Source organism: Rissa tridactyla, chromosome 6 (assembly GCF_028500815.1).
Source record: "Rissa tridactyla isolate bRisTri1 chromosome 6, bRisTri1.patW.cur.20221130, whole genome shotgun sequence".
Lineage (NCBI taxonomy): Eukaryota > Metazoa > Chordata > Aves > Charadriiformes > Laridae > Rissa > Rissa tridactyla.
This window is the reverse complement of record NC_071471.1, coordinates 27650177-27665282: the sequence shown is the minus strand read 5'-3', so window position 1 is coordinate 27665282 and position 15106 is coordinate 27650177. Positions and strand designations below refer to the sequence as shown.

The window sequence follows — 15106 nt, the reverse complement described above, 5'->3', positions numbered from 1 at the left end:
TCAGGTCAGTTCACCCCAGACCTGCCACCACCTCTAATCTCAGCACACCGTCTGCACGAACTGTAATTCTCAGTGCTGGCCGCTAACCCTCATATTTTTCCTGAAGATTAACAAAACATTTACCAGAACCCAGGAATCCCCAGTTTGTTTTTCCTTTTAAATCTTGACAATGCAGAGGAATGTGATACCTCATAATCCAGACCTGAGAGACTAAAACATTGCCGGCCAGGCTGCTCCTCTTCCTACCACTCTTTCCGATCTGTACTTTCATTCACATAGTTTCTCTTTTTTCCCTATTACGTACTTTCTCCATGTGATTTTTGCCTTCCCTGTATCTTTAAAGTGGACTCAGAAATCAAAGAAGTGTTTTCCCAACTCCCAGCGAGAGTGTTCTGCGTTTCCAGCAGGAGGCTCATCGAGGCTGCGTGAGGATTCTCAATGGCAGGCAGACGATGCTGGAGGCTCAGCTCGATCTATTTGCCTTTGCCATAGAGACTGAGGGTTTCAGGTTTCCACAGGTCAATGCTTTGGGTCAAAAAGTGAATGAGCTGAGAGTATTAGAAGCATAGGTATCCAAGCAGCTGTATCTGTGACAGAGGTGTTGAACAAATTTGAGAAATAGAAAGTCATGTTTCTTTTTGCTGTTAAGACCTGTTATTTAGCAAACCTTAAGAGGAGTGAATCATCGTGAAATGACAGTGGGAACTAGACTCATGGTATAGTCCACCTTCATAAAGTCTTACAAACCCCAGGTATCAGACTTCAATCTTCTTTAATTCTTGGGAAGTTCAAGACCCAGGTATGACCCTTTTAACTCTTCCATAGAAATAAATCTCTAGTAATACAGCAGAATACACAGCAATAAGAAATAACCAGAAAGAGCATATAAATCATTACTCGTGGCTGTGACAGATGAAACTGCTAGCAGTGGGCAGCAGACTCACCTGTCTGAGGTCGTACACGGTTAAGCCAACAGAAATGATCGACAGGATTATGATGGCCACTGAATATTCAGTGTAGCCTTGGCTCAGCCACAACGTGAGGGTGAAGGCTTGGAACACATAGAAAGGGTTTAAAATCTGCAAACGTAAATGTAACGTGCATCAGGGCATGGACATAACACATGTCAAGAGAGATCGAGTGTGGGAAGAGGTGACAACATTTCATTACAGCATCCAGGAGTCTTAAACACCAATTTAACGGGTTGTTTTGCCATCCCAAGGCAGCATTCTCTCATGGCTGTTTTACAGCGTTAATAGCCTCCAGCTCTGAACTCACCAGCTTACACATAGTTCATGGTGCTTGTAATTAAAAGCTGTTGCTAACCAGTCACAATGCAGCTGCAACTGTACTAGCAACTTCAAGTCAGACTTAAGGGACTTTAAGTCGGTTGGTTTCCCACCGTAGCCATCTATCAAAGGTGACTTGAATGTTTCTGATGCCAAGTAATTGCTACTCAGGAGACACTACCCAAATGTAAAAAAAAAAAAAAAAGACTGAATTACCATAAAAGTCTTTGATACTTTGTGATTTAAGAAAGTCACTGTGAATATAACATTTATTTGTAAAAAGAAAAATAGTAAAGAAGAACTAATGGTCTCTTGGGACGTCAGTAATCAGTCTTAGACTACAGCTAAAAATGAAGGCTTGATTTCCTCATACTTCCATACTTTTAGCTACTCTACATTGTGTCAGCCTTACAATACCAGTCATCACTCACTCTAATGTGTTATGCTAAAAGAGGCCACAAGCCCCACTGAAGTCTGAGACTATGATTTTGGTTATTGCCTTATCTAACTAACAACAAAAGAATTAGATGAAGTTTTTCAGAGATTTGCCCACCTTGTCTGAAGGAGTGACAGCCTTTTCTGTAGAACTGGTATAACTAAAATAGCCACTGAGAGCTTTCTGCATAAAATTGGAACTGAAATGAATTATTCATCTGACAAATTTGGTCCCTCAATGAAAATTTAATACTTTCTTCGACATTCACTAGGACAAAGAGACAGACACTAAATCAGGGTGCCAGCCGTCAGACACCGAAGCTGTATCTGGACTGAAATACCACAAGCTTATGAGGACCAGTCTGCCTCCAGGCACCACCATTAATATTTCAAACATGAAGCTTCAGCCTTGGATGGAAGTGCAAAGTTCAAATTAAATAAACTTTTTAGAGTGCTACGCTGGAGTTCTCTTCAAAAACATCTCCAGGGGGCACTGAAAGGTTGGTAACATCAAATCCAACCAATTTCAGGAGCCCTGGAGCTTTTTGTGTATTTTGTAGGGTTTCAAAGAAACTCCACTTAAAGTTCAGACACATGCTAGCTTCGAGTCTCAGCATTCACAGCTCTTTTCCATTTTAAAGACACGCATGTAGTGTCCATAATCCACTACAGCGAACACAGATGACATGACAGTATCCTGTATGCAAAGTCTCTGCTTACAGGTTGGCATTTCTAGATGCAAACTCTACATGCAAGTAACCACCCATATGTGTCCCTCCTCTTATCCACAAGATATGTTTATTTTGTCCTCTGCAGAGGAAGAACAGGTTGCCCAGAGAGGTGGTGGAGGCGCCATCCCTGGAGACATTCAAGGCCAGGCTCGATGAGGCTCTGAGCAACCTGACCTAGTTAAAGATGTCCCTGCTTACTGCAGGGGGCTTGGACTAGATGGCCTTTAAAGGTCCCTTCCAACCCAACACATTCTATGATTCTGTGAACAGTCTTGCGTTGTGTCCTTACTCATGCAGGAAAAAAATTGTCTTGCGTCTATATCATAAGAGAAAAGGAAGTTACTAGGTGAACAAGGCAATTAGAAAATAGGAATTTTGCAAATATTTTCCTCCCTTCTAAAGCACGCTCCCAATTCACACTGCTGTTGAGGCCACAAGCAAGCTTGCACAATGCTTTGTACTACATTTGGACTACTAAAATGAGGCTATTAAAGAGGAACAAGTGTGTCTTAGTTGTAACAATAAAATATGCACTGCAAATCATTATCAAGAGCCTACATGAAAGGAGAGAGTTACTGATGTGGCTACGGTCAGTCCTAGCAGCGGCAGAAAGCATGAGCACTCCAGGTGGATGTCACCGCTCAGACACGAGGCAAGATGTCCCAGCTCATGGGAGATGTTCAGTTAGGAATAAAGGGCCTAGAGCAGAGGAGGAAGACATCAATCCCTCCCACTACTACCGACCAAGCGCTGGTCGGACTTACTTACCTCTTTAAAAAGTAACTTCCAAATAGGACGAATTTCAACTTCGATGGCATTAGGCCCACACACCAGCTGCCTGTAGGAAGGTAGAGAAGGGTTTCCCATGTTACAGGTCAGTCACTTAGGGTAGGACTTACGTGGAAAATTGTGCGTCCAAATAACATTAACACTTATCTAAAAAACTAAGCCCTAGGGGCAGCATATGGCTGAGCAGGATAAATAAACCTGTCAGGAAGATATTATACCCGAGAGGACTTTAGACAGAGGCAGAATTTTACTGTATCCTTGACGTAAAGATCGTCAGTTTGCTACTAAACTTTGTGATGAGTTTTCCAGAGGGCTTTTAAGGACACGCTGGCAAAGGAAGACAGTCACACCTTGCTGTGCCCTGAATCCCAGGTGGAATCGGCGGCATTTTCCCCAGATTTAGCCTGGCCTCACTGAGAAGACAATGAGCTCAACAGAGTGTAAGGGATAATGATTTTGCACCTTTCCGAGTGCCACCCACACAGTTTGCACTGCCGCACTACTTAGGTGAGCGGCAAGAAGCTCACGTGAATTTGAAAGGAAGAATTGATAGGTCACACTGCCACAATTAGCTCATACGTCTACTCATATGTAGACCGCACCTGATCTTCTGTTCTTCCCTTGTGAGGCCAGCTCCAAACTTGTGGTGTATGCTGTGACATGTGTTGCTGTCTTCTAATGATCTAGGAAAACAGGAGAAAGTTCAGACAAGGGAGTCCCCTACCACAAAGGATTTTGTAACAGGCTGTTGACACTCACCCAACTTTCTTGAATTCTTTTACAGAGAAGTCCCAAATGTAACGGATTTTCTGCACCTGGATACACCTCACCTGCAAGACCAAATAGCAAAAATTCCTTTTGCCATTCAAGGAAAAACCATCTCACTGTTACAGAAATGCTTCACCATATTTTAGGAGAAAACTTGAGCTTATGTAAACAGAATTCGCAGAAAGGTGCTGCCAGAGCACCCTTGGGAGCCTCCAGGTGCCTTGACTTCTATTTTCACCTACCTCCTCCTTGCTATCTTTCTTCTCCCTTTTATAGACGACTCACCTTTAACTGTGGCTTCATTATGGCTTTGTTTATGACAGAGTCTTTATCAGCTACAAGAGGACCATCTGAATTACTACCCACAGGTAGTGCCAATGTGGACAAATCAATCCAGGTCACCTTCTTCCATGTGTATCTCTGAAACTCATCCTAGAGAAATAGAGTACAGTTCAGTGACAAGCCGTAAATGTTGCCTGTGATAACGTTTCCTGACTCTGAGAAGTATATAAGAGATGCTCAGAGAACTACAGTACCGTGGCATCATTGCAACCATAGCAAATGTAAGTCCACAGTAACAGGGATGTTGGTATCAGTGCGTTAGTACCTATCAGGAAAGCACTTCGAAGTCAATCTCACAAGCATCTCCATTTGCTTTTGTTCATGCTGCAGAGCAATTTCAGAGAAGATGAAATTAAACCAGAAGATGCGCTTCAATAGCTACTGGATGGATATCCAGTCTGTGGGAGCAGACTCGAGCTAGTTGGAAATAAAAGCTTTCTGAAATACTTCTGGTGTGGACATTGAGCCCTCAGAAACAGCTACTTTGCTCTACAAAACTCGTATAATGGTCTGCCATTTGGTGTACATCCATAGCCAAAAGCAACTCAGCTTTACTGCAATACGTGCATTTGTTAGACTGAATTGTCCGTTAATCCGTTTAGTCTAATGTAATTAGTTACAATGAGCAACAGATTACTCAGTTAGTGGTTTGAGTGCATTTATTTTAGGAATATCATTGCAATGTTGAACGTTAAGTGTCTTAAGCATTTGCTATGCTAGAATCCGGTTGGGTTTCAATTTCCAGTCATGGAGCGTTAGGATATAATGAATGCCTGAAACCCAGCTCTCTAAAACCCATCTCCTAGGTGTTCTCCAATAACTTGAAAGCAGAAAGGCTACTAAAAGCCACAACTTCTGAAGATGATCCCTCCGTTGAAGCCAGGGGTCTGCACCCCATGCACATAAAGGGAGGGAAGAGGCAGAGCTGTTTTACAGAACAGAGAGCAGCAGCAATGCCTGAAGCCTGCTTGGCGCCCAGCCTTCAGGCAGAGTAGCTGCGCTCTTGTTAGCGTAAACGCGGTCTTTTGCACAGTATTTCAAACTCTGCAAATAAAAATGGTTGGTCCTCTGAAGCTTGATTCATCCCTGCTGCTCCACTTCCAGAAGTGGGAAGCGTTATTAACCTGCTACATCACCCAAAGGCAGACGGGCTGCCCTATCTGTGAGAAGAGTAGGTTCTGCAAATAACAGTGAGCAGGAGGGTTCACCTACTGTTGTTCTGAGCAGAACAATGTCCGCTTCTTCCAAGCTGCAGCGGACGCAGTTTGCCCACACATCCCACTCGGGCTTCCAGTAAAACAGCAGCAGCAGAGCTCCACAGGACAAGATGTATCCAGCAATGCACAAGACCCTCCGCCAGCCTTGGGTTTTGTAGCCAAATATCTCCTGTACAGCAAAGAGAAAGCGTTCTTGTTAACAAGTTTGACCTTGGCGATTGTTCATCAGGAAGTGCAAGTTTATTGAAAAGAAGGGCTGGTGACTGAAGCCCTCCCCCATAACTGCTCAAGGTCACTTTTGGATATGAGAGCTTGCTGATTGGTAAGATGTAGTTAAGAATACAGAAGAGCTGCTGAAAGGAGGATGCTGCTGTGCTGCTGCTGGCAGAGAAGTGTTCTCACATCAGCTTTCCCAGGATTAATGAAGAAATAACTCCAGTCTGGAGCTTTTACCATCAAGACTGCAGCTGACCCGTCATGGTAACACTTCTCTCTCTGCAGTGCTAGCACCAAACAGCCCTGCCTGCCACCGAGGAGGCTGTCTCCATGTGAATTCAGTGCTGACTGCTGAAATCTACCTTGCAGCAGGGGCATAGAATCTGCCTCAGGGAAAGAAAAATACCAAGTGCGGAGCAACTCCTGTCAGGTACCAGGTACCATACCTACTGGTGTGTTACCTTCCACCACGTATGCCTTATCTTGAAAGCAAATATGGAAGGGCTTTTTTTGCTCTGTAAGTTCTCTTCCTCCAATTTATTACCCAGGTCATTTGTCAACTTCCCTACTTGCCCTTTTATTTTGATAGCCCCATAGTCATCTACTCAGTGATGCTCCAGTGCCTGTGAAGGAGATTAAGTGCATAGCTTTAGTTTTTCCCCTTGAGAAGAACTTTGGATTTTTGAGCCCTTTGGTTTGCTTTAAACCTGCCCATGGGGCTAACAATACCTTTAATGCCTGTAGTGTAACTGGATCCTTCTCTACATGCTGGGTGCTTTCCCAGCCCTCTCAGCACCCTGCAGGGCACGAGGGAAGAGGGAAGATGTTCCATCCATAGCTGATGGTACACAGCACCCTGGAATGCCAACCCTTTGGACATGTCACCCGCAGCGTGGCTACAGCTCTCACAGCAGTGTTGGTAGGTGCCACCCTGGCCCTGCAACCCTACCTCTGCCCCCTCAGCAGCCACGGGTCTTTCCCTTTCTGCTTCTCCACAGGCACCAAGGCAGGAACCCAGCCAGCTCCCACAATGGGGCTCACTATGTTTAAAAGTTTATTTGGGAAAAAAGCTTATTTGAGAGAGTTGGGGTTGCTCAGCCTGCAGAAGAGAATGCTCCAGAGAGACCTTATAGCAGCTTTCCAGTACCTAAAGGGGGCCTACAGGAAGGATGGAGAGGGACTCTTGATCAGGGAGTGTAGTGAGAGGACAAGTGCTAACAGTTTTAAACTAAAAAAGGGGAGATTTAGATTAGATATTAGGAAGAAATTCTTTACTGTGAGGGTGGTGAGACACTGGCCCAGGTTGCCCAGGGAAGCTGTGACTGCCCCATCCCTGGAAGTGTTCAAGGCCAGGCTGGATGGGGCTTTGAGCAGCCTGGTCTAGTGGGAGGTGTCCCGGCCCACGGCAGGGTGTTGGAACCAGGTGATCTTTAAGGTCCCTTCCAACTCAAACCATTCTGTGATTTTATGAAAAGAATTTTGGTTTAAGACTGAGATGAAAACCTAGAAAAAGAAATGTAATTTATTGTGTTGCACCCACTGCTGAAAGAAATAAGTATCTATTGCTTTCATCAGGTGTCTCCATTCCTGCTGCAGTGGTCCATTTGTTCCCCTATACAGGGCACTTCCCAGGCACCTCTCAGCTCTCCTCCCTAGTCCAAAAAGCCCAGGTCCAGGCAATCCCTGCGACTTCACCCTAGGGCTGACGGCGAGGGCAGGAGAGCAGCCGCGTCCAGGAGCAAGCGAGGAAGCAGCAGCATGGCAGGTGAGCCTGGCCCATCGCTCTGACACCGGCAGAGATGCTGCCAGATGCCCACTGCTCAGGGGCGCTGCAGGACAGGCCCGTGCAAGGAGATGCAGGAGCAATCCTGTGCCATCACCGAGGTGAGATACCCGGCCCAGACCACAGATAACAATTACCCACCCACAGGGCAGCGGGTGCATGTGGCACTTGCCCCTGAAGAGGTATCGAGTGACCCTGCAGGCACAGGCAGCAGTGGTAAGTAAACGTTCTTGTACATCTACTTGTGACTACACTGAATGCTTTTCCAGAATAGCTTGTCAACTAAAGTACACAATGTGGTGGGATAGTGTAACCTATTGACATGGCTTATGTAGCTGAGAGGAGGGGGGAGGAAATGGTGCTTTAAATTATACAAAAAAGAATAAGAACGAGGAAGTCCCACAGCTGAAATACACATCAAAGAAATGCCAGAAGGGCAACAGGTGCTTTACAGGATAGAGTTTGCAACAAAGCAAAGCTCCTTGGAGAGGGCTTATACAAACAATTGTACTGGTTTAACTTCAAATGTAATTTTCAAGTGATTTCAAGGCATTGCAGTAAGCACCTATTTAGGTTTAAGAGAGCAATTAACTTGATTTATCTGAACTCTGATCATAATCACCAAACTAAGCTGAAATCAATGCAGCTCAACTGAAATCAAGCTAACCATGCAGCCCTTATACCAGGTTAGCAAAATCCATTTCAAACCAGCTCTGTAGCTTTTAGATGTGCAGCCCGGCTCTACACAAAATATTATTCCTTCAGAGGCCACAGAAGTTTAAATCAATAAATACAAACGGTGTTTTCAGAGTGGGAGGACAAACCACAGCGTCCACAACTAAGAAAATTCAAGGAGATTTTCATTTACTTGCCCTTTCATAGTAGGATTTTCATAAATACACTCCAAATGCAGGCCTGGAAAACAAGGAGCCTGTTATGAGGGAGGCTGGAATGACAGGAGGTGTGTGGGACCCCGACTCACCCATCACCCCACAGGGACAGGAGAGCAGCCAAATCAGCAGCCAAAGGTGGAAGGAAGGCTAGGAAGAGCTGTGGCGATGGGGCTGGACGAGTCCATGGCCAGGAGTCTCTCAGCAGGAGTGTTTGGGCATTTCTAGCATGAGCCAAACAGGGGCAGTTGCCAGCAAGTGGAGCTGTAGACACAGCCGTATGCCAAGCACAGCCACTGAGGAACCCAAAAAGGCATAAAATGGAAGACATGATGGAAGAGAATCAGTAGAAGTATATTGTATATGTCTAAGTGGGGTGGTTTACATAAGTGGGGTGGTGCTGTGAGCTCCTGACGTTCCAGGTGCTGGGGAGGTGCCCCTTCCTGCAGACTGTGGGACCCCAGCACAGCCGGGTCATGCCAGGTCCTCAGCACCGTGCCGGCACAGAGCCAGGCAGGATCCCAGCCCTGCTGTCACAGGCAGGAGCCCAAGTCCCCCGGGGCAGAGATGGCCTGGCTGGTGCAGTCACTCGCTGTACGGCTGCAACATGTGGCCCATCAACCGGATCGTGCTACGCAGGCCGGGTACAAAGGCAGCCTGCGCTCAGAGAATACACACCGGGCATTCACACAGTGCTTAGGAGGAAGCACTGAAGCCAGAGCTGAGGGAACTTATGTTCACGGCTGATTTACCCCATTGAGCCCGCCTGCGGTAAGTAGGGATTTCCAAGAAACGCAGTACCTGCAAACAAGGCTGTGCCAGCAAACAGAACCACAGGAGGACGTATTGTGAAAAACACCGCTCAGCCCCATGCAGACAACCTTGCACAAGGCAGGCTGCGTCGGCAGCACCCAGAGCAGAGCCAGGGCCCTCCTCTGCCAACAGGGTTGCAGCCACAGGCTGGATGGGGCAAGAGAAGTTTCTCTAGAAGTTGGTGCAGCTCACCCAGGGTACGCAGGCTCCCAGCTAAAAGGCTGCTTGTGGCAACAGCCTCCCTCCACCCATCCGTCCTGGCCCTCCATCCTCATCAGGGAGCTGGCATCTCCATTGTTTCGTATGCAAGTAGAGGCAGGCCTTGGGGGCCATATCCACACACCAGCTAGTGACCTCTGAAGAATACCACCTGTAGCAATCAGCATGACACAGATGATCCCTAGCTGGCTCCTTACCTGTCTCCCGCAGGAGATTTGCCATTTTGCGCTGGATCCAGACTGCTGCAACTGACCCAAGCCCCCTAGTCTAAAACAAGCTCACATGAGCAGCAGTCAACCCCCAGCAGGAATTGACCGAAAGCAACCAGAGAAGATGATACCCCACTGCTATTAGTAGCCCTGCAAGCAACCCTGATGCAGAGGTGCAGGTGTGCCCTGCAGGGCAGGGTCTCTCCCACCTGTGCGTGCCCTGAGCACCCGCATCCCCGTGATGGAGGCACTTTCTCAGTCCCCAGGGCTGGGCAAACAGTGACACTGGAGATGCTGGGAAGCACCTGCTAGCAGCCTCTGCTCACAGAGGATGGAGACTCCTGTCCTGGGGGAGCGCGCTGCTGTGATCCCAGTGCACGCAGCATGTATTTCTAGCAAATACAGGAGTGACAGGACTACATTTTACACCTGCGCAGAGGCATCTACTTCTGTGCCCACTCTGTGCACTGGAAATATCTGGATTCCGGTTGTTCCCTGCACAGAAATGTAGAGGAGAAAGTCTTACTCCCACCCTCACCAGACTCTGCGTAATCACTCCGTGTTGGCAGGTAGAGGAAGAGTTTCCAACTCATTGTGTTTGCAAAGCACTCACTTAGAGCAACCCTTCCAGGCTGCTGCACATAATCAATAATCAATCACAATCAAAGACAGAAAGTAGATTCAATTAACATTAATAAAAAAAACCTTTGTAAGGACAGAGCAGCTCCATAAAAGCTGCTGTAAAACACTGAGAAACAAGGGGTGCCTGTTGTGACAGCTGTGGTAGGCTTTGGTCATCTGCCCAATCTTCCTAGACCCAACAAGCAGCAAAGACCCTTACATTTCAGGAGAAGTGATTTAATCACTACCTCAGACAATTGTCCAGGATAAAACTCATTTGTAAGCACTTTCCCTATGACTTGCTGTCTGATACATGATCACCCTGTAAAGGGAAGCGTACCCATTAGTAGAGATCCTCATAGCTAGGATGGAAAAGACAATGGAACAGACAGTGGGGAAAGGGACATTGCTCCCTGGCCAGATGACTTCTGGTGAACAAAGAGATCTCTTCCATATTTCGTGTCTCTGGACTGATGTAGTATGTTCCTCACTTAGCCCTTACTTTGCAAAAATCAGTCTCAAAGTCAGCAAGGACTGATCTGGGCTTTTACCTTTACCAAGGCTATGTTGAAGAGACAGTGCCCAAATGGGGAGTGAAGATGAAGAAGCAGCAGAGGCATATCCAAAACGGGCATGTGGGAAAAGAGACACACAAGAAACTAAACCCCAGCACTGTCCCCCACTCCTTACCAGCTCGTTTTCTTCATCCTTGTTGAGGAGCACACAATGATCCTTCCAAAGCTTTTCCTCCATCTGACCACGTTGTTTTCACAGTGTTGTTGGTGGTGGGGTCAAGCAATGCTGAATGCAGTTACTGACTTGAACTCAGGCCAGCATTAAAGTCAGCTCTCACCATGGTCCTCTCTGCTGCTTTTGAAAACCTCACAGTGCACATGCTTTTTATAAGGCTCCCAGGAGAGGGAGGAAAATCCACCCTCACGTGTAAAGCCCTTAAATGCCTGCCTTATGCAAGACGTGTGTTTTTCTGCCTCCCGGCTTTGCTGTGCTCGTCGGGGTGGGACTGGCTGGAGCAGAGCTCTGGTGGCCAAGGGAGGGAGGGCACCCATGATCCTGTGCTGAGGACATGGCCCTGCGCAGGGCTCGGAGGGAAACTGGCCAGGAGAAGGGCGGGAGGGTGCTGCAGCCCCACGCTGACCTGACCCCAGAGCAGCCACATTAGTGCCTGGGACCACCTCCAGCGTGTCAGAGAGAAGGATCTGCTCTGGGGACATCACAGTGTCCAGTCCTGGGCTTGGTTTCAGCGCAGTGGAGGGGCATGCTGGAGCAGTGGTTCAGCTTTGGTTCAAATTTTGCCTAAAGGCAAGAGCAACGGGGCTGGATGACTCCTTTGGAGAAGCCCTGGGCAACACAGGGCCCTTGAACAGTATGCAGCATGAAGCCCTGCAGGGCAGGGAGAGATGGGGGCTCCAACCATTCCCCCGGCAGGGACGGCAGTGGCAGGCAGGGTTGGGAGCTCCACTGCGCACCTTCCAGTCTCTCGTGTCCCAGCTCTCCATGTAGCCAGAGACATTTTTCAGGCGCTAAGCTGAAATTGCTCTGTCTCTCCCCATTCTCCTTCTGTCACAAAGTCTGAAAACAAGCATTTATCCAGGCAGGAAAAATGTGCTGTGTTATTGTCCTGGAATAAAGTACATGTTTGTGTGAATAGAGACAATGTCTCTGAGTTTGCTTGGACACTTTTTGGCTCAGCCACAGCGAAGTAATTCTCTCTCACTGATGAGACCAGGGGATTTAAACTCCATAAAGAGACACAGTCTTTGCACACAGTGTATTTCCCCAGTGATGGCAAACCAGGATTTCTTCTAAATTCTCCTTCCCCAAGGTGGGAGAGAGAACAATACCCAGGGACTGCAGTGCAGCGTGTCTGGAGTCCACTAAGTCTCCCCCAGTCTGCAGCTCCACACTGGAAAAGGCTCCAACAAGTGAGAGAAGCACCTTTCACTAGGCAGACTACTAAGGAAATAAAAGCAATTATCCATGTTTCTTCTCTTTGAAACAGAGCAAGCAGAGGCCAGGCTGTCTGGCCCTAGGATGACCAAAGAGCAATTATCACTTTGCTGCACCCTGAGTCTACCCGGGGCTGGCTCTACATAGTCTAACCAGATCCATCTTTCGGGGGGTTCTTCCAGCTGTAGTTGTGCCCATGAAACAGCAAAGATGTACCAAACACTGAAGAATCCTGAAAAATCAAGGTGGTGGTGGAAAAAATACGTATTTTTCTTTTTTTTTTAGCATTGTCATTTTGAACTGTCTAAAGCCTGAATTGAATCAGATTTCAACTCAAATAAACCGTCCCCCTTTGTCTCTACCTCTCCTCTGAGAGGGCATCGGTAAGCTCATCCACTACACTGCTCTGCACATCAGTCGTGCAGCTCCCTGGATGCGATACGCTTGCAGTCATTCCACTCCCTGGTTTTCAGAAGCAGTGTCTGTTTCTAAAGGTCTTCTACGCGGCCCTTACACAAAGTCCAGCTGTGTCCTTTGTGGACCTTCTTGTGGCAGAAAGCTTCTACACAAAGAGATGAAGTGCAACCCACTGTAAGCAGGTATTTGCCTACTACCAGCCAACGCCTCCTGTAACTCTCCAGGGGAAGGAAACTCAAGAAAGGTATCATTAGTTGGGTGGTGTTACTAGTTCTCTCTATTTTCATCATCCATGGTGAGGTGCGTTTCATCTACAGGAATATGACCTCCAGTCTCTGGTCTGGAGTCGCAACAGTTTCGCTGTGTGGGGCAGCAGGATGCCCATCGCCACCACCACAGCCTGCGCTTGCAAAGTGCTCCCCAGGCTGTGGGGGACACCTCCAGCCCCAGTCCACCAAGCTGTGGAGCCGGCACCTGAAAAGGCAAAAGAGGAGGAATTCACGGAATTTCAGGCCAGTCAACATCACTTGAATACACAGATGGATGTGAGAGACAATTCTTAATCAGTCAGTTTGTAAGTACCCAGGGGATAACAAAGTGATAAGGAGCAACTAACACGGATCTGTCAGGGGAAGATCCTATCAAACCAATCTCATTTGCTCCCTGACAGGGAGATGCTCCAGGGAACGGGAGGGAAGCAGCTAATGTGGCACATTTAGACTTTTGACAGAGCTCCCCATGAGATATGAAGATACTGAGAAATAGGATTCTTTTACGATGACCTGAAAGGTTGAACCCTAAGTAGGTGTCAGTGGTTCACTGTCCATCCCGAGGGACGCAAAATATTCATAGCTTTGTTAGCAGCTTGGATAACAGGATGGAGAAGACAACTGAAAGGTGTATATGACACTGAGCAGATGGAAGCACCTGCTTTAGAGGAAAGAAACAATGCAGCGTGATTTTGGGATGCTGACCAAATAGTCTCAAATGACCGTATGAAATTCAGTAAAACGCCGCACTGAGTAGCTGGAGGAAACAAGTACAAACTGAGGAGGCAGTGGCCAAGCAGGTGTATGACAGCGAAGCAGATGTAGCTAACTGCAGGCTGAGTTTCCTTTTGCCAAAGAAGCCGCTGTGGTTCTGAGCCACATCCCCAGGAGGCTGGTGAGGTCAGTAAGATGGGAGGAAATTATTCCACTCGACTCACTGTTTGCAAGTCCTCGGCTGGAGTTCAGGACCTAGCAATGTGCAACTAAATGGCAAGATACCAAATGACAACGAGATGAGACGTTTGGAAAACATGATCCATGAGGAAATGTTGAATAACTGAGTTTGTTTGAACTAGAAAAGAGAAGGCTGAAGGGAAACAGAATAACTCTTACAATACACAACACTAATTTTTTTCTCCTATTCTTATTAGAGACAAGGATAAATCAGAATAATTTCTTGTTAGATTAAACAATTAGATTTGCAGAGTTAGTTTAGACGTTCAAGAAGATTTTCTAATTTAAAGGATAGTAAAATACTCAAACAGGCTACCTAGGGCAGGAGGAAATCTTGTACAATAGAAGATTTTAAGGAAAAGCAGGACGTAATTTGACAAGGATAATCTAAGGACAGGTAGATCTTGCCTCTGAGCAGGGAGAAGGACAAAATACCCACGTCAGATCCCCACTAGCTTCATGCTCCTGTGATTTCTGCAGGAATCCCTGTCCAAGCTCAGTAAAGCACAACCCAGACCTTAATCGCAGTGAGGAAATGGTGCTCTGTGAATTCAGATTCGGGTAACCTTAGTTAGCAGGATCATGTCGTTTATTCCCAGGACCAACCAGTCTGCAATAAGACCTGCACAGCACGGCTCATCAGAACTTAACATTTCTCCAGTCCCACCTGTATTTTTTCTTGTGTGTTTTCTGCTGGTTTTGTATTGCTCCTGATGTTCCCGTCATTCTCTCTCCTTCCCTGCGCTCTGATCAGGTTTATTCCCAGACACTGGTGAGTGTCTGATACCAAGCTGTTAAAAAAACTTAGCTGTGTTGAACAGCTGAACAAAGCTATTGAAAAGCAAAGCCATGCTTGATTCCAAACCCTTTGTCCCAGTGTCCAATGGCTGTCAGTTACCACCTGGATCTCTCACCCCGAGTGCCCTTGCTCTACCTCTACCTGCTGTGCCCCAGCCACCTCACAGGCTGGGTTAACTGAGTGCTGTCCTACCAGATGTCTGAGATGATTGACATTTTTAGAGCTTTTAAACAGACCACAGGCTTAATCACTGCATTCTTCACCTCATTAGCAGGCAGGGGAGCCAAGAAGGTAAGTTTACTTAGAAATCACCCAGGTTTGTCCTGATCTCTTGAGAAGTGCAGACGAGACACGTTGTTGGTAAGCACAGTGAACTT

General features: G+C 47.0%; 1 protein-coding gene across 1 annotated transcript in view; it reads right to left on the bottom strand.

Moving 5' to 3' along the window:
* The window catches only part of ATP13A5 (ATPase 13A5), a 33908-nt gene extending 22833 nt beyond the window's left edge, over positions 1–11075 (bottom strand). The window contains exons 1-7 of the mRNA XM_054204776.1: positions 11013–11075; positions 5567–5740; positions 4298–4444; positions 4004–4074; positions 3847–3927; positions 3224–3293; positions 945–1079 (exon numbers count right to left, since the gene is read on the bottom strand). Of these exons, the coding sequence (XP_054060751.1) occupies positions 945–1079; positions 3224–3293; positions 3847–3927; positions 4004–4074; positions 4298–4444; positions 5567–5740; positions 11013–11075 (741 nt within the window). The remainder of the gene's footprint in view (positions 1–944; positions 1080–3223; positions 3294–3846; positions 3928–4003; positions 4075–4297; positions 4445–5566; positions 5741–11012) is intronic.
* Positions 11076–15106: the final 4031 nt, after the last annotated feature.